The 24,049-nt window shown below is 40.2% G+C and overlaps 1 protein-coding gene across 50 annotated transcripts in view; it reads left to right on the top strand.

The window, feature by feature from the left end:
- The window catches only part of LOC109895538 (CUGBP Elav-like family member 1), a 41,812-nt gene that overhangs the window by 1,604 nt on the left and 16,159 nt on the right, over positions 1 to 24,049 (top strand). For 25 of the 50 annotated variants that reach the window (XM_020489283.2, XM_020489279.2, XM_020489280.2 and 22 more), the window contains exons 2-9: positions 440 to 484; positions 13,296 to 13,418; positions 19,251 to 19,438; positions 20,177 to 20,259; positions 21,535 to 21,583; positions 21,748 to 21,882; positions 22,396 to 22,475; positions 23,813 to 23,974. In XM_020489283.2, the coding sequence (XP_020344872.1) occupies positions 13,315 to 13,418; positions 19,251 to 19,438; positions 20,177 to 20,259; positions 21,535 to 21,583; positions 21,748 to 21,882; positions 22,396 to 22,475; positions 23,813 to 23,974 (801 nt within the window). In that variant the 5' untranslated portion in view covers positions 440 to 484; positions 13,296 to 13,314. Of the gene's footprint in view, positions 1 to 439; positions 485 to 13,295; positions 13,419 to 15,443; positions 15,788 to 19,250; positions 19,439 to 20,176; positions 20,260 to 21,534; positions 21,584 to 21,747; positions 21,883 to 22,395; positions 22,476 to 23,812; positions 23,975 to 24,049 lie in introns of those variants that run through there. The other 25 variants (XM_020489292.2, XM_031830687.1, XM_031830679.1 and 22 more) reach the window with 9 other exon arrangements.

Below are 24,049 nucleotides of genomic sequence, written 5' to 3'. Positions count from 1 at the left end.
TGGAGTTTGGTCAAACAGACCAGTGGTCATAACCTCACATTACATTTTCATTATGCATGCAATATGCAACGTAAGTAATGTTTGAAGTATTGCCATTTACAGAAATAGATTGCATACAATAATTCAGTCTTCATGTCACTGTCTGGTGCATTACAATGTGACATACAGCACTGGTAATGTGCTGCACTGGATGGGGGTGGTGGCGGTATGCATGACAAGATGAAGGTGGCTTGTGTTAGTTATTCAATGCAGTTGAGTTGTCATGGAGCCATGGAGTCCTCCAAACTGGAGAACTTGACTATTTATGTCAGCAGGTTTAGACCTGAGGCAAATAATCAGCTCTGACTCTTGTCTTATTGCTTAAAATGCCAAAAGTGAGAATCAATGGCTGTTATGTCAGTCACACAGATTTGGTCATTATATGTCTATTTGTTAACAGGATAAAGGGGGAAGAACCATTACCTACGTGACAAGCAAACCCAGGGTAAGTCATCAGGCTAGTCATTCTCAGCCAATCTTCTCTCTGTCATCTACTACTTAGATAGAGGCAGACTACATCCTCATAAATATATTTTAAGTAATGGTCTCAGCTGGCTTAAAATGGTTTTCAGAGAGTTGTAGTACTAGCCTATTGGTTCACTGAAACAATATGGCTATTTCAATGCCTTGACGCAGGGCAAGTAGGCTATTTAAGTCATGGCCAGAGATTCATTTTCATCATATGGGCAGAAAAGGCACGAGCGGTTCTAAATATGATTACCCGTCGTAGCCGTCTTATGGCCAAATTGAAATGTTTCTAACAGAAGAAATATAAAAAGCAAATGCATGAGAACTTTGGAGATCATGGGGACATTATCAGACCAAAGGTGAGGACACATCAGTTCATCTGACACAAGACTGAATCCAAACATTACACTTTTGATTGTATGTGCATTTTACATTTACTATACTTTTCACAGCATTTGCCAATAATGAAATCTGAAAATACTCAGAATATTCTTCATTTGTTGCTTAATATATTCATTGAAATGTTGGGGTAGGCGCAACAAGAAAACAAACATTATAAGGGTTTGAGTGAGAGGTCTAACTGGTGTCTCCAAGTGGCCACACACCTTGCTAAACTGTTCATAAGTAATTTCAATGCACTTTTATGACTCAAGGAAAGAGCCTTCGGCTATAAGGCACTTTATTTTTTAGCCCTCCTAGCTTTACGATTGATGTACTGAAACATGCACACTTGTAGTTTTTTGTTTGGAACACCCATCACACAATTAATATTCTTTACACATTCCAAAAACGTTCTTTTATAAATCCCAATCTGGGTCAGGTGGGAATAATTTGAAAACGCATTCTATTGCCAAATTGTTTTGCTAAGCTTTAAAATACGATCTTACTTTGTTCGGGTTTCACAAGGCACTTCAGATTATAATTTTGGTGCTTATATAATTGAGTCATGCGTGCATTCAAGTGCTTGTACCTGGGAATAAAAATGGCATGCCCATACTCCATTATTTCACAATAATACTTTGCATCCCCCCAATGGTCCAAATGTGGAATCCGTACCATCATTTTCTGAGCTAGCCATTAAAAAAGTATGGTCCACAGATCTAAGTGAATCTGAACCCTTTAACTGGAACAGAATATGGAAAAATATGACCTTGGCGTCCTGAAATCCGAACCATCAATTGTATACATTTTAAAGTTTGTTCAGACTGTATTTAACACCAAGGAAAACTTATGATGTAATTGGCCCTAACTCCCAACTGTTCACTGTGTCCCCTAAATCCAGTAAGCACATTCCTTCATATGATGTAGGAGTGCCATGCAGTTAAGCTTCTGGGAGGAGGTGCATGAATGTAAATATGAAATGCGTTGCATCTTCCATGTTACTTAACAATGACAGCTCCTTCAATTTCTTTCAGAGACAATTATTGTTGGCAGGCAGCACTGTCGCAAAAAAAAGATGTTGGCTCTTCGATGGCAAATAGCCCACTCTCAAATCGCCAGTCAATACAGTTACTGTTAGAAGTTGTAACATTAGAATTATTGGCAGTGAGAATGAAGGGTGCTAGTCTAGGAATAATTGAGGCCTGGACAAATACTTGACTCTGTTAAGAATCATCTCCGCTAAAGCCCAACACATACATACAAACAAAATATACACTGTGGCCAGTTTATTAGGTTCACTCCTACAGACAGTGAGTCACGTGGCCGTGCTTGCTATATAAACCAGGCAGACGGGCATTGAGTTACTGTTCGATTGAAAGTTACAATGTGCAAAACGGGTTAAGGGGTGGTGGGCGTTGGTAGATAGAAATACAGGTGGGGGGGACTGCAAACCAACCTGTTGCTGGGTGGGAAGGGGTTTTTCCTTTCTTTACATACCAACTTTATTATTGCAAAATCATGTTATCAATATGATTTCTCTGTATTCATACTTTTTAATTGTTTTGCTTTAGCGTGGCAGCCTGTGGTATAAACTGTGTAAATATATATGAATATCATACCCCCACAAAAAAAGAAAAAGCAAGTAAAAAGTTGGTTAAAAAAAAGTGCGTTCAAGTGTGTTCTGCAGCCAATTTTTTGGGGGTAGTTTGTATCCCAGCCTTATTGTTAACGTACCTGCATTATGTTGCACCATAAGGCTGGGATACAAGCCACAAAAAAAATTGTCCGCAGGACACGTACTTGAATGCTCTTTAATTTTTTATATATTTTTTATACAGTTAGCACTATCACTTAAGTTAAACAGCTGAACTGATTGTTTTAATCAGTAACATTTTTTTTGTTGCCATGAGGTCTTGTGGTGACAAGTTGCAGATTTGTTGTTGTGCCAGTTATTTGGGAGGCAATTAGCCAGCAACATATGGAAACTGTCCAACGTCATCTGTGTCACACTAATATGGATTTTACACACTTATGCTTATATTGTTTTTATAAATCCTTTTTTTCCTGTAACTGTGTTGTCCACATTTATAATGGTAATGATTATAATGTTATGAACTATAACAATAGCCTACAGTGTCGTTGCAAGAAATGGTTGTGTATGAGGCCTTGGATTTGCCCTCTGAGTGCTGTATTTCCTTTTGCATCATGATTTGTCAACAGGCTTTTAGATGCCATTTTGAAAGAGACACAAAGGTGTTATGGAATAGAATGGAGTAATTTAACAGCTGAGCGAGGGTAGATGACTGCTGTTAGCTGAATTTTCACATAGGTGTGACAGACTCCCCCCCCCGTATTATGGCAGAAGAGGAATGCAAAAATACAAGAAAATACTTAATATTTTGTTTCTCACTGACCAGTCTCAGAGAAAATACAGTGCCTTCAGAAAGTATTCACACCCCTTGACTTTTTCCATATTTTGTTGTTACAGCCTGAATTTAAAATGGATTAAATAGAGACATATCACTGGCCTACACACAATACCCCATAATTTCAAAGTGGGATTATGTTTTTTGAAATCTTTACAAATTAATTAAAACTGAAATGTCTTGATTCAATAAGTATGCAACCCCATTTTTATGCCAAGCCTAAATAAGTTTAGGAGTAAAAATGTGCTTAACAATGCACGTAATAAGTTGCATGGACTCTGTGTAATAATAGTGTTTAACATGATTTTTGAATGACTACCTTAGCACCGTACCCCAGTCGAGAAGTAAATTTCAAACACGGAATCACCCCACAAAACTAGGGAGGTTTTCCAATTCCTCGCAAAGAAGGGCACCTATTGGTCTATGGTTTAAAAATATATATTTTTTTGTTGGCATTTAAGTATGTCCCCATTACCAGTAAAACATAATCAAAACCTATTTCTTTCACTTACGTGCTGTTTCGTTGTTTTTGTTCAGTCGTTTCATTCTCAACCAGAATTTCTATGGAACCCCGTTTGGGTCTTTGCGTGTCAAAGATACACGTCAAATTACACATCAGTTTCAGTAGCTATAGTTAGCTAACTATATATCTAGGTGTCGTCTAAAGTAACCCTAATTTATAAGACCGTTCTTATTTGATTAATGGTGGTCGGCCTCATCTATGTGAAGCTAGCCACAATAAGGATTAGCCACAATAGTGGACATTGCGTTTAGCCTTCAAAATAAAAGTATGGCATAATTCTTTGTATTAATTTCCATCACTGTCAATTACACTTTTATTTTGAAGGCAAACCGCAAATTCCACTATTCTGCGTAATCCTTATTGTGGCTAGCTTCACAACAATAACCTGGTCCGGTCGAGCCTCACTAGCCAGATGAAGCTAGCTGGCTGCTTATAACGTTAGCTTTAGGCAACAGGGTTAAGTAGCTGACTAGCTATTTATTTTCATGATCTAAAGTTCAATTTCAATAGGGGAGCAGCAAGTGGCAACCTAGCTAATACTCACAAGGATTCCTAAATCATTGCTAAGAATAATGAAAATGACTGCAGTTTCTACTGGTCATTGTTTTCAGGCTGGTTGCATTGATGCTAGCTAGGTACTGTCGTACCTTTGGCTATGCCGGATTAAGTGATATGCTATTCTATAAAATAATTTCTCTGTAATAAATATCACCTGATTGAGCTAATTGTGTAAATGTAATTAACTAGAGAGTCGGGCACCACAAAATAATATTTATAGAGCTGTTATCTTCCGAATAAACTCTTAAAGACCTAGTAGTATTTTACATCAATTGCAGTCAATATCAATTGTCATCTTAATTCAGTCTCTTCTGAAAGTTGTAAATTCTTGGTTATCTGCACGAACCCTGGCTAACAATTTGAATCAGCAATACAAAATTGGGTTTAATTATTTATTTACTAAATACCTAACTAATCACACAGAATTACACATACACATAATTAAATCATAACTTGATTACAAATGACGTCATAAAGGAAAACGTACCTAGCGGGCGGAACAGATATGACAGCTTGTTACACAAAGGAAAAGGGTCTGGGTTGAGTGAAAGAGCGGGAAGACTTAGGAACGAAGGGCGAAGCTGTGCTATCGTAAATACAGTATCTTATGCATTCTAAATTACCACCCATTTGGAAAAGGAAAATGCAATAAATATTTACTGAGCTGCGCTTCAGTAGGTTGGTGGTGGATGGAAGGCCGTGTTGCCCAACAGAGTCCTTTGAAGAATGTTGTTGGTTGTCAATTGGATACGTTGTAGTAACGTTGTTGTGTGGTAGATGGGATACTTTGTCTGTTCCTTCCTAACCTGCGTTTGCAGCTGCGGTCGCTAACTCAATGGCTAGGAGGTATCACTTTTGTAGTGAATAAGAGTTCAAAGTTCATACCATTCGCAACCAAAGCTCACGCTGATGTTGGCTTCGTTCTGTAGTTATTATCTGAACCATTCTGACATAAAACCGTCGTCCTACCTCCCCGGAACAGAGTACTGTTGTCGTCAAGGGCTTATATAGGAAGGAAGAGGACTATGTGTTTGAAAAGTTTTATAGCCCATGTCCCTTCACAGGGGCGGGCCATTGATTGAGCAGAGCCCTATCTCATGAAAACCCAAATGTCACATTTTGGAAGCTAAAATCACATTTCATCCCATCACGAATAATTTCATATTCAAACATTTAAATTGAACAATTCCATGTGAATCCGATAACTCTGATGTGTAGACTTTCCACTGTAGAGTTTGTCATCTTATCATTAATGAATGTCTTAGATGACAACCGAACTGACATCATATTCATTATTAAGTACCACAGCATATGTTCAATTGTTCGGATGACCAGAATATAGTTAATTTCCCCCCACCTACTGATGTTCCCAGAATCTCTATGTTAACCAAGGGTTTTGCAAATGTAACCTCAGTAGGGTAGAGAGAGAAAAGGCCAACGTCATGACAGTACCAAGCTAAAGCTAGCTACCCCAGAAGATGCGGTCAAAATAAATTATGCCTTAATACCATTGTGGTATTGTAGACACATCGTTCGTGGCCGGTGTTTGCTTGTTTGCAGTCTTTTTTTTTGTACATATTTGACAGTGCTATTCTATCTTTTTTGACACGCAAAGACCAAAACGGCGTTCCATAATATGTATGTCGTGAAGCTAATAGCAGTGACGTTATTACTGTGTAACTCCGGCAGGGCAACATCTGAAAAATAGCGCACTCGGTAGTGTGTACCGGTGCTCGACCAGTCGGCGAAAATCCAACATTACCCACAACAGAGAGCGGTTGATTGTCAAGGGCAATGAATTACATTATCTTGACTTTAATGGATTTTGCCTTTTGAGTTCTGTCGCTGAAATGTTATTTTTCAAATGACTGTTCAACTTGTTGACTGGTTGATCCACACAGCAGACATTGTGAGGGCTAGGTTAGGAATGCTGTGTTGCACGTGTAGCTCAACATTTTACCTGGTGTTATTACATCATGTACCCACGCTCTATAGGTATGCACGGTAGCTTTGACAGCATTTATATATATATATATATTTTTTTTACATCGGTGTTAAACTAGACATTGGGCCAATACCGATGTTGGCATTTTTAGCTCATATCGTCCGATTCTGATATGTTCACCAATTTTTATATTGTGCATCTCTAATATTAGCCTATCATTTGTGAATGATTCCCAGCTTAAGGCAAGAAACAGCGCATGCTTTTTTTTGTGACTTTTACCAATCATAGTCGCACATCTCATGTAGCTTAGCCCAAAGGCCTATATATTTTGTTAAGGTTTGTATCACAAAGTGGCCAAATAACTACTTAATGAAACGCATTAATCTGCTTTACAACTGGTGTAGAGCCAGTCATTACATGAATTGCATTTGTGGTCACTTTTGAGAGTGGTGTTTTCACACCTATACTCTACTGCCATGTGCGCATTGCTGCACTTATAATGTGAAGAAATAGCCAATAGCTAATAGTTTATCAACATTTTAAGCTAAACGTTCTCATCTGTTGTCAGGCTCATTGCTTAAAACATTTTTTGATGCTAGTAATTTGGGATCTATCTCATCCCACAACTGTCCCAGACTATGTTTGGGAAATGTATTTCTCGCATGGAATCAAATAGATCAACTTTTGTACTATGGGGGATAGTAGATTGACCAAGACTAGTGTTTTTGCTGTTCGTTAGGCCTACTCATCTTGTTGGCTGACGAAAAGTAAATGTGGACAATTCTTCCAATATCTTCAATATATCATGTTGCTTTAGTCCCGTCTATTTTTTTTGAAATGTCGATGTTCCAAAGGTCTACAGCAGTGGCTTATAGGCTATGCTTGGAAGCCAGGAAATTCTAAATGTTTTTATGTTCATTAACGGTCCATTACCGTGAGACCGGCAGCTATTTGCTTGACAATCACCGGCTGACACAATTTCAGGACCGCCACAGCCCTAGCCCCAGTCTGAGGTCCTGAGCACTCTGGAGCAGGTTTTCATCAAGGATCTCTCTGTACAGCATGATGCTGCCACCACCATGCTTCACCATAGGAATTTTATTGGCCAGATGATGAGCGGGGCCTGGTTTCCTCTAGATGTGACGCTTGGCATTCAGGCCAAAGAGTTCGATCTTGGTTTTGTCAGACCAGAGAATTTTGTTTCTCATGGTCTGAGAGTCTTTTAGATGCCTTTTGGCAAACTCAAGCCGGCTGTCATGTGCTTTTTACTGAGGAGTGGTTTCCGTCTGCGCACTCTCCCATAAAGGCTTGATTGGTGGAGATTGTTGTCCTTCTGGAAGGTTCTCCCACTTTGAGTGCACACAATTTAATCCGGTATCAGTTGCTACCTTCATCCTCCTTTCCATCCATTTGGGAGACGAAAACACTTTGCTAGTCTTAATCAACGTAAGGTCAACATCGAAGTAAGCATACACTTGTTCAGAAAACATGTTTGAATCATCTTTCAAATTGTTAGGACGTGTAAGCTGCTTAAATTGGCATATTTGATCTGCGCAGGGGCAAAAAACGGTTACGCAAACCTCCCTCTTATATGTGAGTGAAGTGCAAACTTTGTCCGAACGTAGAGTCAAATAGAACATGGTCCCTGTGGTAGAACTAAAAAAAGTATATATATTTTATGCATTTATATAAGTCCTATCAGGTAGCCTGAGTTCAGATGTGTCCTTGTAAACAGTATTTTTAGTTAATAATCATATCAACTGTACTCACTGAGGGGTTTCACACCTTGTAATGAGCGTTTAATGCATTATTGTGACGCTATTTAATTTGGTTATTCATGGCAATGGCAAACTTGTCAGCGGTGTTTCTTGTCCCTAGAATGCGTGTTTGTTGTAACCATGCAAGACTCCTTAGCAACAGTTTTTTTTTTTTTTAAAGGTAATGTCTTTTCATGGCAACTCCCAGTTTCCTTGTTTGGTCATTTGAATGTTCTGGTCCCATCCCCTACTATCACCACCCCTGTCAATCTTTGGTGTGCTTATTGTTTTGTCCACCTGTACTGCTCCCAGCAGAGCCGACGATTACATTTTTTGACGGCAGAGTTGTTTTTAAAGACGCATATTGCCCTCCATAATAACCGTTTCCGTTTGATTGCAGCCAAGTAGGGAGTGTTCTGCCACTGGTAATAAGTATCTGCCTTTTTTAATTTCTTCTTTAATGGAAGTATTTAGCAGGTGGAGCTCTGCAAGACAAATTAGGTTTTAACAGAACCAGGTGCATTTCTCTCTGAGGAACTGCCTCTAGCCATGACCGGCCTTACCCACCAGACACTAAAATGAGAATGTCCAAAAAGTTGATCACTATTGTAGAACCATCAACATATTAATCTTGTCTACAGATCAAAACTATTTTACCTCATGAAAATATATTAAAAAAAATATCTACCTGATTCTAAACTCTTATCTGGACAATAGTGTGGGGGGAAAAAACATATATTTTTATTTTTTTCTAACAACTAATTGACTGAGGTCAGGTCTGTTATTTAAATTCCATTTAGTTTTTTTTCTTCTCTGAGCTCAATGCTCAGTTTCTCTAGAGATCAATCAGATCAAGCCCGAACTGTGCAATGCAGTTGGTGGTTGTAGTTTCCAACAGGCCAATATTCTTCATAGTTTAGCGCAGAAGACTTTATAATTAACTACAATGACCATAATCCATTCCATGTATAATTGTCCAGTCAGTGTGGTCATGGAGACAGAGGGAAGATCTCACAATCTAGAGGGCAGTTGCTTCGCGAGGTATCTCTACCTGAAAATACAAAATCAAATGTTATTTGTCACATGCACCGAATACAGGTGCAGACCTTACCGTGAAATGCTTACTTTCAAGCCCTTAAACAACAATGCTGTTTTATGAAAAAATAAGAGTTAAGACAATATTTACAAAATAAACTAAAGTAAAAATTAAGACACAATAAAATGACAATAACAAGGTTTATACAGGGGTACCGATCTAAGTGATTGATAGTTGTTATTCAGCAGTCAATAAAGTATGACTTTAATTTTTAGAACTACTAAAATTGTGATTTTGTCAGACAGCATAAGCCTTAGCTCAATAGAGAAGATGTCTTTATTATTTCATTCCAAGTCATCAAATAAACATGTATGCTGAACAAAAATATAAATGCAACATGTGAAGTGTTGTTCCCATGTTTAGCTTATTTTTTTCAATTTGTGCACAAGTTTGTTTACTGCCTCGTTAGTGAGCATTTCTCCTTTGCCAAGTAAATCCATCCACTTGACAGGAGTGGCATGTCAAGAGGCTGATTACACGTCATGATCATTACAATGGTGCACCTTGTACTGGGGACAATAAAAGGCAGTTTTGGCACACAACACAATGCCACAGATGTATCAAGTTTTGAGGGAGTGTGCAGTTGGCATGCTGACTGCAGGAATGTCCACCAGAGCTGTTGTCAGATAATTTCATGTTCATTTCTCTACCATAAGACACTTCCAACATCGTCTTAGATCATTTGGCAGTAGGTCCAACTGACCTCATAAACGTAGACCACGTGTAACCACGCCAGCCCAGAACCTACTCACCCTTCTTCACCTACGGGATCGTCTGAGACCAGCCACCCAGACAGCTGATGAAACTGAGTATTTCTGTCTGTAATTAAGCCCTTTTGTGGACAGCAACTCATTCTGTTTGGCTGGGCCTTGCTCTCCAGTGGTTGGGCAAGTCTTCCAAGTGGGTGGGCCTGTGTCCTCCCAGGCCCACCCATGGCTGCGTCCCTGCACAGTCATGTGAAATTCATAGATTAATTTCAATTGACTGATTTCGTTATGAACTGTACCTCAGTAAAATCATAGAAATTCTTGCATGTTACGATTTATGTTTTTGTTTATACACAACTGAAATATTTTATTAAAGTAAGGTGAATAAATGATGGTAAATAAGTGATAAGGAATAATGAGCAGTCACTACCAACATGGGTCTTTTTCTTAATTGTTTTGGTGCATTTAATGTCCCAAAAAAATGTGCGAAACCAAAATTAGAAACCTTGATATAAAAAAAAAATTAAAAAAATGTAAAAAATCGAACCGAAATGATCAGATTTTAAAGATGTGTGTGTGTATATATATATATATATATTTTTTTTTTTTATAAACACTTCGCTCAGCACTACTGGATAAATGCCAGGCTTGCTAACATGTGTCATCAACTGGGGGACTGCGGACCACATTTTACATTTTTATTATAGTTTTTGGAAATGAGACTAAACTCGCTAGGAATTCACCTCAATTATTTTCATTTAGGAAATCTATTCCCAAGTATTTCCACTCAGAGACATGATCATGTACCAATGTAATCAAGGTTTGAAATTATTGTTTTTGTCTTGTGCAATATCTGTTCGGGCTTCTTGCATCAATTTGCAGAGTACAAATTATTTTCCCCTCCCCCCAACCTGTGGCTGAATCTAGTTGAAGACCCCTGCTGTAAACCCTTTGGGTGCTTTGTCCACTAACACCAATCAAGCCAGGCGGTAGAGATTTTACAGTTAGAACTCATTGCATGGCTGTACTGAGAACCGATCAATAATTAATAGTACTCAGTGAACAAATCTACCCTAGCTCAGGATTGGTGCATTGCTTGGTTCAGAAAATTAATTGGCCATCTGAAAGGATAAGGCATTTCTCGCCAATTATGTGTGTTGCTGGGGTACAACAGTTGACAGCAAAGTGAACACATGCTTGTCTGAGATTAGAGGCCTATGATTGTTTCCGGGAGTAACAATGGCCGCCTTTCTCTTTGCGCACAATTCACTCAGAGCCCCCACCTATCCACTTACGCAATGTGGTCGTTCACGCTCATTCTTCAAAATAAAAGCCTGAAACTATGTCTGAAGACTGTTGACACCTTGAGGAAGTGATAGGAAAATGAATCTGGTTGATATCCCTTTAAATGGACCAATGGGAGGCTATGGAACATGGAGTTGTCAAAATAGAAGCCACTTCCTGGTTTGATTTTTCTCAGGGTTTCGCCTGCAATATCAGTTCTGTTACACTCACGGACAATATTTTGACAGTTTTGGAAACTTTTGTGTTTTCTATCCTAATCTGTCAATTATATGCATATTCTAGCATCTGGTCCTGAGAAATAGGCCGTTTACTTTGGGAATGTTATTTTTCCAAACATAAAAACAGTGCCCCCTAGCTTCAAGAGGTTAAAGTTATCTCCTGTACTTTTTTTGTTGTACTTTTACCCATTTTTCTCCCCAATTTTGTGATATCCAATTGGTAGTTAAGGTTTTGTCCCATCGCTGCAATTACCCTACAGACTTGAGAGGTGAAGTTCGAGAGCCATGCATCCTCCGAAAAATCCCCTGCCAGTCCGCAGTGCTTCTTGACACACTGCTCGCTTAACCCGGAAGCCAGCCGCACCAATGTGTCAGATGAAACACCTTCCAGCTGATGACCGAAGTCAGCCTGCAGATGCCTGACCCGCCACGAGCCACTAGAGCGCGATGGGACTAGGAAATCCAGGGCGGCCAAACCCTGCCCTAACCCGGACCATGCTGGGCCAATTGTGTACCGCCTCGTGGGTCTCCCGGTCACGGCCGGCTCTGACACAGCCCGGGATCGAACCCGGGTCTGTAGTGATGCCTTAAGCACTGCAATGCACTGCCTTAGACTGCTGCGCAATTTGGGAGGCGATTTCCGGTACTTTTGTATACTTTTTAGCCAGTAGTTCTGAAAGTAGCCAAAAACGGTTCCCAAAATGGTCCCCGACTATGTGCACTACGTCAATGCTCTCTCTCGCTCTACTGTGTGTGCATCTTGCTAGCTATCACTCAAATGGCAAGGGGTTGAAGCTCATTGGCCTGAACTCTAATTGCTAGGGGGCTGGCACACATGGGAGGAAATGTAGAGAAAACGGCACTGCACAGCTTCCAGAAAAGATTTGCTTTCAAACGAGGGAATTTGTGGCTAATTGAGGTATGACAGTAATTCTGCTCATAGTTTATACATGTATAAACACATTGACACATCCAGCCTGAAGCGGGAGGTTTAAAAAAAATAATAATACTGATCGCCAAATTACTGGAGTATGTGTAACCGATGTGAAATGTCTAGCTAGTTAGCGGGATGCTCGCTAATAACGTTTCAATCGGTGACGTCACTTGCTCTGAGACCTTGAAGTAGTTGTTTCCCTTGCTCTGCAAGGGCTGCGGCTTTTGTGCTGTGATAGGTAACAATGCTTCGAGGGTGACTGTGGCGAGGAGAAGGACAGAAGCAATACTGTTACAATTGTCTTTAAACCCCCTTTGGCATGATGGAGTAGCTATGGACATCTACCATGTAAACAGTCTCGAATCTTGGGGCCGTTCAACACAGCTAGCCAATTGTATAAGTGTAAATGTCAGTGTATTTCGTGTCAGAAAGCAGTTTTCACCTTTACACCCCAGGGTAGTTGTAATCGAACCAAATGCCTTGTTCTTAGATAACAACACATTGACCTAGCTTCTCGCATCCCTTGAGTGAGTTGTGCAAATAATTCAGAAGTATTTTTTTATGTAGGCCAAGGAGCTGGCAGTATTTTTAGGTCCACTCATTTCATATCCTCAACGCAATAAGGCAAATCACTCTGCTCTAGTAGCTGTGCACTCCATGTAACGTTCTCTAGGTTCCCTACCCTTGTTTGCATCCAGAAAGAACGACAATGTGCAGTGCTTGTAATTTATTTGTTAAATCATTCTTGTGTGTCTAATTTTTGTCATGTACATTTCGATTTCTCTCATGTCTTCCACGTGCATGTTACACTTTTTCCTTGGCCAAACCCTGGATGTCTTGGTCTCAGCCACTGTTAGTCATTTCCATCCACTGTCTGTTTTTCTTTTGACCTACATGGGTGTCATGTTTGTCCTGTCCTGTTTGGTGTGTTTCTGTAGTGGTTGTGAAAGGCACTGGATGGATAGTATCGACGCTGAGGGCTTGTACCTGTCCACGGAGCAGCATGGGCAGCCACAATGTGAGCTTCCCCAAACTGCCCTGGAGGTGCCCACCATGGGGGGGTAAGAACTCTTTCTCTCCCTTGCTTTTTCCCCATCAGTGGACCTTCTGCCTACACTTGTATGCTTTGGGTCGACATGCCACACAAGGGCTAATTCTGGTGCTGAAATGCAGTAGAGGACACGAACTACAGTAGTAGATACTAGTTGGGCCTACAAGTAGTGGTTAAGAGGTGCATGTGAAGCATGGTAGTGTATCAAGATTCTAAAGTTGAAAGGCCTTAGGATATTTCGACATTTTGGAAAATGACTCCTGCATCTGTTATTCTATAATGTAGACAGTAGTGTTGCACGGGATGTTGAAAATGTTCAATCCTAGAACATGAAACTGTTTGGTACTGAAATGTTTGTTTTGGTACTTGTGTCAAATGTGTCTCTCGGATCAATTCAATCGGCATAGTCAATGTCCCCCTTATAGTACGAGGCACCGCACTGTGCCTGCTCCACTTACTAATTGTTAGCCTGTACTGAGATCTGGACTGCATCATGTTAGCTCCAAACTCATGCTGCACAGAAGTTAATAAACTTGAATAATGTGACACTGCATGTAGAAATGTTGAAACTGTTAATTACAGTTTGCAAAACAAAGTCCATAAAGGCTAGAACACTTTATAATGCGAGAAGATACTGGTAGCTTTGTAAGTATGTAAACTTCCGACATCAACTGTATAACGCAGCTCTGTACTATTTATAGGTATGTGTTTTGGTAAAATGAAAATGTTTGTTTTTATACTATAAACTGACAACATTTCTCCCAAATTCCAAATAAAAAGAGTCATTTAGAGCATTTATTTGCAGAAAATGACAACTGGTCAAAATAACAAAAGATGCAGTGTTGTCAGACCTCGAATAATGCAAAGAAAATTAGTTCATATTCCTTTTTAGGCAACATAATACTAATGTTTTAACTTATGGAGAGTTCAGAAATCAATATTTGGTGGAATAACCCTTGTTTTCAAACACAGCTTTCATGCGTCTTGGCATGCTCTCCACCAGTCTTTCACATTGATGTTGGGTGACTTTATGCCACACCTGATGCATAAATTCAAGCAGATCGTTCAAGCACATTGTTTGATGGTTTGTGACCGTCTTCCTCTTGATCACATTCCAGAGGTTTTCAAATGGGTTCAGGTCTGGAGATTGGGCTGGCCATGACAGGGTCTTGATCTGGTGGTCCTCCATCCACACCTTGATTCACCTGGCTCTGTGGCATGGAGCATTGTCCTGCTGGGAAAACCAGAAGGAAGCAAGTTTTCTTCCAGGACAACCTTGTACATGGCTTTATCCATGTGTCCTTCACAAAGACACATCTGCCCTATTCTAGCCTTGCTGAAGCACCCCTAGATTCTCCACCAAATATCACAGTGGGTGCGAGACCTGCAGAGGCCCACAAGCCACAGTGTCTCGCACCCACTGTGAATTTCGGTGGAGTACACAGCATTTTGCACTGGCTGGCATTTTGTATTCCTAATTGACCCAGCATGTAACTTGACATTGTATAGAAATGGTGACGAAAGCTTGAAAGCAGTGTTTGCTATAATTTAAGTAGGGCGTAATAAATCGTAATAGTGGTTTTGAAACCACTCCGGTTGGTGTGATTGCGCAACAAAATAAAGTTTATTGAGCCATCCACTGGCCAGGTTGTTTACACAGGTCCCCCTCCTTTTTTGTGTTCGCTGCCATACCTGTAGCTTTTTTAAGGTCAGGGGGTTAGGGTGGGAGTTAATGCGACCAATGTCATATGGCCCAGCCCCCCCCCCCAACTACACAGAACAACAGGGTGTCCCAGTGCCGGAACCTGATTGTCTCCCCAGCCTCATATTAGTGCAGGGATTACCAGCTCGCTCCAGTTCCCCATTCATTCTGGACAGTCACTCACCCTTATCAGCCTCAATCTGACGCTCTATATATCTGACGCTGCACCCAGTTCTGCTTGGCTAAGAGAAATGCTCACAAAAAGCCCTAGCCCATCAGCACTTTATTTGTGGGACCTGGGGCCACAGCTTTTAGTGGCCTGCCTACTCTTCTGTTATTCTAGACCCAGATTGTTGGACAGTGAGGATTTGTTTTGTGTTATACTCTGGTTCAACGTTTCACCGTTGTCCATTTAATTGAAGTTGTTGGTTCTTTACCATTTTGTTGCTTCTCTTAGTTTTTAATCAGCCTCTGGTTTCGCCATAGTTTTTCCACAGCAGCCTCCGGCTGAAAAGTTTGAGAAGGCTCTAGTGGTTTGCAGTGTATCGACTTGAAAAAGTGTGATCAAGTTTGTTTTTCTTTGGCAAAGGGAACATAGCCAAAAACATGGGCTCTTTTAAGCTGGATTTTTTGCCTGAGATGATGGTGGACCATTGCTCTTTGAATTCTAGTCCTGTGTGAGTAGTTTCTTATTTATTTTAGCAATGAGTTAATAAGCTTATGGCTTGTACGGAATATGTTTTTAAAGTGCTTTTCAGAAATGGATTTGAGGTGTAGTTTCTTAAACTTTCATTTTGGGGTGGGGTGGGGGGGGGTGGTAGGCTATAATGTTACATGTTTAATATTGGTTCCACCTCGAATTCAGCCGTGTATTTTCAGCTGTATAGACTGATACTAAATTTCTTGATCTGTAATTTGGTCCTGGCATGTGACTTTTTTTGTTGTTGTTGTGCTTGCCATAATGTTCCAGTCCAAAACTTGGTGCTTTAAATATGATATGTCCCCCAAGTGCCCTCCCCCCGTAATGGTTCATAATCTGTATTCCGTATGCAGTGCAGTTACATTTGTATAATTTAGCGGCCGCTTTTATCCAGATCGACTTACAATCAGTAGTTATTGTACATGTCAGAGGCTTTAAAATAACCATGGCAATCTGTCAATTTCTCTACAGGGAAAACGTTAGGGAAGGTTGCTGCTTATTATTTGTTGATCTTGTGTTTTTACTTTTAAAGATATAAACATTTTAGCTTAGATCTAATGTACACATTAGGGCTTTAGAGTGGGTTAATGTGAATTAATAGGCTACGAACAGTTGTTGTCATATGTTTGAAACTAAAGCAGGTTTGAGCTAAGGGTTAGAGCTTAAGATTGGGCTGTATCCATTTAAGTGATAATGCCCGAGAAGCCCGTGTTTGTTGGCTATATTGGCATGGGTGTTAGGCCCGAGACAATATATTTTGGCCGGCAAACCGTGACAATATATCCAACAAACACTGGCTTCGAGGGCGTTATCACTTTTATACAACGTGTTACCAACGTTCAAATAATGATAGACATAATTTAATTAAAAACATTATTTTGATTAATGCCCGAGAAGCCGGTGTTTGTAGATATATTGGCACGGGTGTCTCCTTTTGAGTCCAGATGATTCTTTGTGACATCGTTCTATGCGAGAGTGGTGTATCTGAGAGAATGTTATAATATTGTCTTCCAGTAGCCTAATAACAAGTGCAACTTAGAAATGTCACAAACAGGCTATAAACAACATACCTTGGCTTAGACCGTTCTCGTCTGTTTATGACGAATGAGTTGGGCTTTAGTTGTCTGTTCCCCTCTCTTCAGATGTAACTGGAGGTCGAACCACACTTTCTGAACCAGACCCCTTGGTGTACCGGGATTCAGAGCCTGGGAGTTTTGGAGCTGGGCAATGTCCTTATCGGTGATGGGAGGGTGGCTGTTTGTGATATATTTTCCATGCCGCCTGAACTGTTTGATCTTGCCCAAAAAATACATGATTCGAGGTGGTAAAATCAGTATCCTTCATAAGGAACCAGCTGCGACCGATGGGTGGGTGTTTTAGAAACCTGTTGAACCCACTACTTATGCTATACTGCTCCCTCCTTCCCATTTCGTGCATTTCCTTAAAACTGTCGGAGAAGGATGTTAAACTCTTCCTTGGTGACAGAGAGTCCTCCAAATCTGCATGCCTGGGTATTATTGCCATCTCTTTTCCCCATTAATCTATAGTTATGCCACCAAAAAGATCAAAAGAAATGTTCCACTCATCCATTTTAGTTTTCGCATTAAATTATCGATTTAACCAGTCATCTGAAAAAGCTTTTGTATGTTGCTATGTAGGGTTGCACATTTTGGGGAATATTCAGAGGTGGAAACTTCATGGGAATTAACGGTGTGTTTGATGGTTGAGGGGTGGAGATGATGTTGTTAATTATTCCTTGCCCACGAACATTCAACCACCCATCAGAGATGATTGCACGAAGGTCTGCTTTCTCTGGGATTAGCTTGACCTTCACTTGAAGTCTGTTGAACTCGGCATCCTACAAATGAGTAGATAAAGCATGTCTGGTTGGAGGGGTGTATGCTGGGCAAAGAACATTCAGAAATCTCTTCCAATACAAATTGCCTGTGAGCATCAGAGGTGAATGAGTTACATACACAGCTCGAGCAAGACATTCATCAGCATTTCTCTGACTACGTTCCTCCATTGAGTAAAAAAAAACGTTGGATTCCAGGAGGACCATGAGCTGTTGCTATCGATAAGGTGTCTGATGCAGCATTTTCACCTTGGATAGAAGTAGAGGGACTTTTGTCAGAGGTTGCTTGTTGTGAGCACTGAGGAAACTTTATGCACTTGGCCAGATGATTCTGTATCTTTGTTGCATTCTTCACACATGGGTTGGCACAGTATTTGCAAATGTACACAGCTTTTCCTTCTATATTAGCTGCAGTGAAATGTCTCCACACATCAGATGGTGCCCGTGGCAATTTCCTGTAAATATATATATTTTTTAATTGTACAAAAAAACAAGTACAGTTAAGCAGTTAGATTAAACAACTCCTTTGTCAGATAAATGTTTTAATATGAAACGTGTACGGAAACAGGTAAGTTAACACTCCTCAGTTAGCAGGCTCATGCAAGCTAAAACCCACATGGTAGCAAAAACTAACTAGCATAAATTATTAACAAGTTAGAAATTATTAATTGTCGGAGTAGAGGACCTTGTGCATTTCAGTTAAAATAACAACCCAATGTTTATATCCCAGGACAAATTATCTAGCAACAGCAAGCTAGCTATTTAAATTGCCATAAATGTTTAATGCTTTTTGACCTGTCCCCAAATTCATATAGTTGTTTCAGAGTTTTTGATATTTCAACCTGCGTGTCCTGATTGCGTCTGGTGTGTGGGGACGAATTCAACATGCATACGATACTGTATGCTCGCGTGCGGTCTGGTCAGCATGTTAGACAGTCTTGATTGGACTACTCTGACGATATAGAGGTACAATAGGTGTTTGTCAATCGAAAACCTAGTTTTGTGCTTGCACATTCAAATTATATTTATGGCTTTTTATATTAATTCATACACATTATGAATTTGACAAGAATGGACTTGATATAGACTAGTATTTTCTTGTTTTGTTCTGTGCGGCCTTCAATATTGCATGAGATGAATAATTGTTTGGTTATGAATGATCAGATCTCCCAAAACAAACTTTACTTTCAAATCATTCTCTTTAGAGCTATTGGTCTTAGTTGCATAGGTCAATTCTCTGCTGGCAGTATGCATTTGGTGCTGGATGTTTTTGTATGCATGTTAGAACGTTTCCTCAGATGGCACCTCTTTCAATTGACACTTAATAACAACATTACTTGACTACAAGTTATGCAGTGCTACTGAAATAGTCTAGACTTGATTGTACATTTCTGCAAAACAGCCTTTGCTCTGAATATGTAATTTTGTGAAGCTTCCAGCTGCTTAGTCGATTATGCAAATATGTTATTTCTAGCAGGGACATATTTAATGTGCCACTGGGGCAGACTGCTCATAAATGTTGCTTCTGTTGCCCAAGTTAACATCATGTAGCCATATTATAACAACTGTTACCTTTCACTCTCAGGGTGAAGAAGATGAACGGGACCCTGGACCACCCGGACCAGCCCGACATCGATGCTATCAAGATGTTCGTTGGCCAGATCCCACGGTCCTGGGCAGAGGAACAGCTGCGGGAGCTTTTTGAGCCTTACGGCGCCGTCTACGAAATCAATGTATTGCGTGACAGGAGTCAAAACCCCCCCCAAAGCAAAGGTGACAGTGCTGTCTTGAGTTCTTCACCAGAGGTGTCCATTACACTCTCCCCTCACCCTATACAGAATTCCCTGCCTTTTTATATATATTGTTTAGCTATCGGGAACAGGATCCCAGAGAATTCAGCAACACAGCTGTGTTGCTGAATTCTCTGGGATCCTGTTCCCGATAGCTAAACAACGGAAGCTTCTGCGTATTTGCGGGATTCTCTACTTCACTACTCCCTCCGCTGCCGCAGAGTAGCAGGAATCACAAGCAGTCTAAATAGCGATTTAATGGTATTTATTTTTAATCATCATTGAAAACATTGACTGAGTTTAAGATGGGCAGTCAAAATAGTGTTTTTCTTTTTCAGTTTTTAACAGATGTAGGTTATTTGTGTTTAAAACACAGATTTGTTTTTTTCTCCAATGCAATGTGTAGACTGCGCCCTACTTGTGCTACTGCAATATCCTTAGTTACAACTGACCGAGAAGGTTGTAGCCTACATCTTAAATTGGCCTACAAAATATATATTTTTGGAATGTTGGTTCAAATTGCAGGTTTTTATATCAGCTGTTCAGAAATGAGACTCTGATGTAGTCTTGCCTACATCAGGTCAATCAAATCGGGTGATAGGAAGGGTTCAGAAGAGGGAGAGAAATGTGAAGAGATGTGTGCGTGAACTAGCACATGTACAGAACATGATCTTTAGAGTAACATTTACTTTGTCTAACAACTGTCTATATCCCCAAACAGGTTGTTGTTTCATAACATATTACACTCGCAAATCTGCATTGGAAGCACAAAATGCTCTTCACAACATGAAAATTCTCCCAGGGGTGAGTAGGTTTGGTAGAAATGTTTACTTCCTCCATAAATCAAATTAGGAAGCTTGCCAGGTTGTAATAGAACAACAGTCAGTGCTGCTGTTCAGCTTTTATCTCTAGATATGTAGGACCCTATAGGACCCTATAAAATCTGTATATTTTTCCTGTTTACTTAGTTTTTCCCCAAATTCCGTTTTCTCCGTTTTCTTTCCAGGTTTCCGTTTCTTTTTTTTATCACACTTGTTTAAATAGAAAACAACTAAATGGGATGCTTTAAGTCCACAACAATGGTTAAACCACATCAAAAGACAGCTTTTGAGCTTGATTTTTAAAAAACATTTTTATTTAGATTTTTACCCTTTAATTTCAGTGGCACCTAGCAAGAGGTTTTTTGTAGAGCACATGTGATAGTTTGCGAAACAAATACTGGATTGATGCCAATATTGATCTCATTCTGCCAGGTAAGCATAGGCTATTTTGTAGTAAACTGTTAATTGAGAAGGTTTTTGGGAAAGCCTTTCCATCTACCAGAATTATTTTCTTTAGCATCATTGTTAACGGCTACACAAAGTTGTAGACGCGTGCACCAGACATGCAGTCAGGGGAAATTCTCTTTGCCTCTTAGGAAAGTTGCAGGAAATACCCATCACTGATGCATTCTGTTCATGTCTTAAGATAAACGTGGGCAAATTGAAATAATGTTCCATACATTTAATTTATTCCCTACAAAGTTTAATACATTTAAATGTATTGATTCCTTCAGTATTCTCCACATGGCAGATTTTATAGGTCCCTAGGGATGCCAACCACACATCCTTTTATACTAGAGGTTGACCGATTATGATGTTTCGATGCCGATTATTAGAGGACCAAAAAAGCCGATACCGATTAATCGGCCGATTGTTTTGCTTTCTTTTTTTGTGTATTTTTATTTATTTGTAATAATGACAATTGCAACAATACTGAATGAACACTTATTTGAACTTATAATACATCAATAAAATCAATTTAGCCTTAAGTAAATAATGAAACATGTTCACTAGTGATGAGGCCGTCATTGAAAATATGAATGTGTTCTTAACTGACTTGCTTAGTTAAATAAAGGTATAAAAAATAAAAAACGGCAAATCGGCACCCAAAAATACCAATTTCCGATTGTTATGAATACTTGAAATCGGCCCTAATTAATCGGCCATTCCGATTTAATCGGTCGACCTCTAATTTATACCTATCAAGGTAATATCCGTCAGCGCTTCTTCCTTTAAATTCAATGTCTTTCCTCAACAGATGCATCACCCCATTCAGATGAAGCCAGCTGACAGTGAGAAGAATAATGGTGAGTATAGCTACATCTCTGCAAGCAGTGGAGCCTGGTGGATGGTGTGGTAATTTTGTTTTCACGTTGAAGCCCTACCTCTTAGAAGCTGATGTTGTTGTATGTCGTCTCTAATGCAGTTACTCAATGTTTGTTGAAACAACCTTGTCTTCATTCTCTTTCAGCGGTGGAAGACAGGAAGTTGTTCATAGGAATGATATCGAAAAAGTGTAATGAGAATGACATCAGACTTATGTTCTCACCGTACGGACAGATCGAGGAATGTAGAATACTACGTGGGCCGGATGGACTGAGCCGTGGTGAGGCAGATTCAGTTCACCTTTCATCCTCACCGTCACACACACCTTCAACAAGATGCACCCAAACACACATACACATTTACTCTATCAGTTATACTATGAGGACTAGTCATTGTTTTGACATTAATCTCTCCATGTGGTACATACACTCCCACACACTCACTCTAAAATAGTTGCATACAGATGGGTGAACAGTCATTACTCTCATTTGTCCCCTTGTGTACAAATCCCACATCTTCCATACAAATCCTCTCACAGAAAATGTACCAATCTCAAGGTCATCACTTCTAGATGTAGCATATTGACTTAAATTCTAGTTATTTATGATCCAAATATCTGTTAGACACTGTTCCAAGTGCGTTTTTTGGAGGGCTGTTTAACTAAAACAAGAACTTACCAGACTCCATAGCATGCTGCAATCTGCGCTGTATGCTTTCCATTATCTGTTTCTAAATGCTGTCAGGAGTCAGGACCGTGTATGTCAACCATTTACGAGTTGTTCCCCTTCTGCAGGTTGTGCATTTATAACTTTTACAGCAAGACAGATGGCACAGTCAACAATCAAATCCATGCACCAATCACAAACTATGGAGGTAAGCGTTGAACCTGCACACCTCCCATTCTTCAGAAACAGAATCTACACTTAACAAAAATATAAATGGAACATGTTGGTCACATGTTTCATGAGCTGAATTAAAAGATTCCAGGAACGTTCCATATGCACATAAAGCTTATTTCTCAAAAGTTGGCTTTTCTCCTTTGCCAAGATATGCCACACCTGTCCGGTGGATGGTTATCAAGAAGCTGATTAAACATCATGATCATTACACAGGTGCACCTTGTACTGGGGACAATAAAAGGCCACTCTAAAATGTGCAATTTTGTCACACAACACAATTCTACAGATGTCTTTTAGTTTTGAGGGAGTGTGATATTGGCATGCTGACTGCAGGAATGTCCAACAGAGCTGTTGCCAGATAATTGAATGTTCATTTCTCTACCATAAACCTCCTCCAACATCGTTTTAGAGAATCTGACATTGCGTCCAACCGGCCTCACAACTGCAGACCACGTGTACGGCTTCGTGTGGGCAAGCGGTTTGCTGATGTCAACGTTGTGACCAGATTGCCCCATGGTGGAGGTGGGGTGATGGTATGTGCAGGCATTAGCTATGGACCATAAACACAATTGCATTTTATCGATGGCAATTTGAATGCACAGAGATACCGTGACGAGATCCTGATGCCCATTGTCGGGCCATTCATCCGCTGCCATCGCCTCATGTTTCAGCATAATAATGCACAGCCCCGTGTCACAAGGATCTGGACACAGTTCCTGGAAGCTGAAAATGTCCCAGTTCTTCCATGGCCTCATACTCACTAAACATGTCCCACACATTGAGTATGTTTGGGATGCTCTGGATCGACGTGTACGACAGGGTCTTCCCACCAATATCCAGCAACTTCGCACAGCCATTGAAGAGGAGTGGGACAACATTCCACAGGCCACAATCAACAGCCTGATCAAGTATATGCAAAGGAGATGTGTTGCGCTGCATGAGGCAAATGGTGCTCACACCAGATACTGATTGGATTTCTACTTCTACTTTCTACTTTTTTTTTTTTAGGTATCTGTGACCAACAGATGCATGTCTGTATTCCAAGTCATGTGAAATCCATAGTTTAGGGCCTAATTCATTTATTTCAATTGTCTGATTTCCTAATATGAGCTGTAACTCCGTCAAATCTTTGAAATTGTTGCATGTTGAGTTTATATTTTTGTTCAGCATAACATGATAACCTGCTTTTTTCCTCTGCCTTATGATTGGCTGGCCCATTACTCATGTAATGCCATTTTGAAATGACTGTTATCGTGCTAGAGGAGTATCTATATGAAATGACACTATTTGCTGTCTTTCCTGCCTTTTTAGGGCTGCTCGTCTCCCATCGTAGTGAAGTTTGCCGACACGCAGAAGGACAAGGAGCAAAAGCGCATCACCCAGCAGCTTCAGCAGCAGATGCAGCAGCTCAACACTGCCTCAATGTGGGGGAATCTGACCGGGCTCAACTCTCTTGGACCACAGTATCTGGCAGTAAGTGACCACCTCCTCCGGCGCCATCCCCAGCAGAGCTTTGGAATGGCCCATGGCTTGGCTTCAAGCCCTTGT

This window comes from Oncorhynchus kisutch, linkage group LG8 (assembly GCF_002021735.2).
Source record: "Oncorhynchus kisutch isolate 150728-3 linkage group LG8, Okis_V2, whole genome shotgun sequence".
Classification (NCBI taxonomy): domain Eukaryota; kingdom Metazoa; phylum Chordata; class Actinopteri; order Salmoniformes; family Salmonidae; genus Oncorhynchus; species Oncorhynchus kisutch.
The sequence above is the reverse complement of the archived record's forward strand: the minus strand, read 5'-3'. Positions and strand labels throughout refer to the sequence as shown.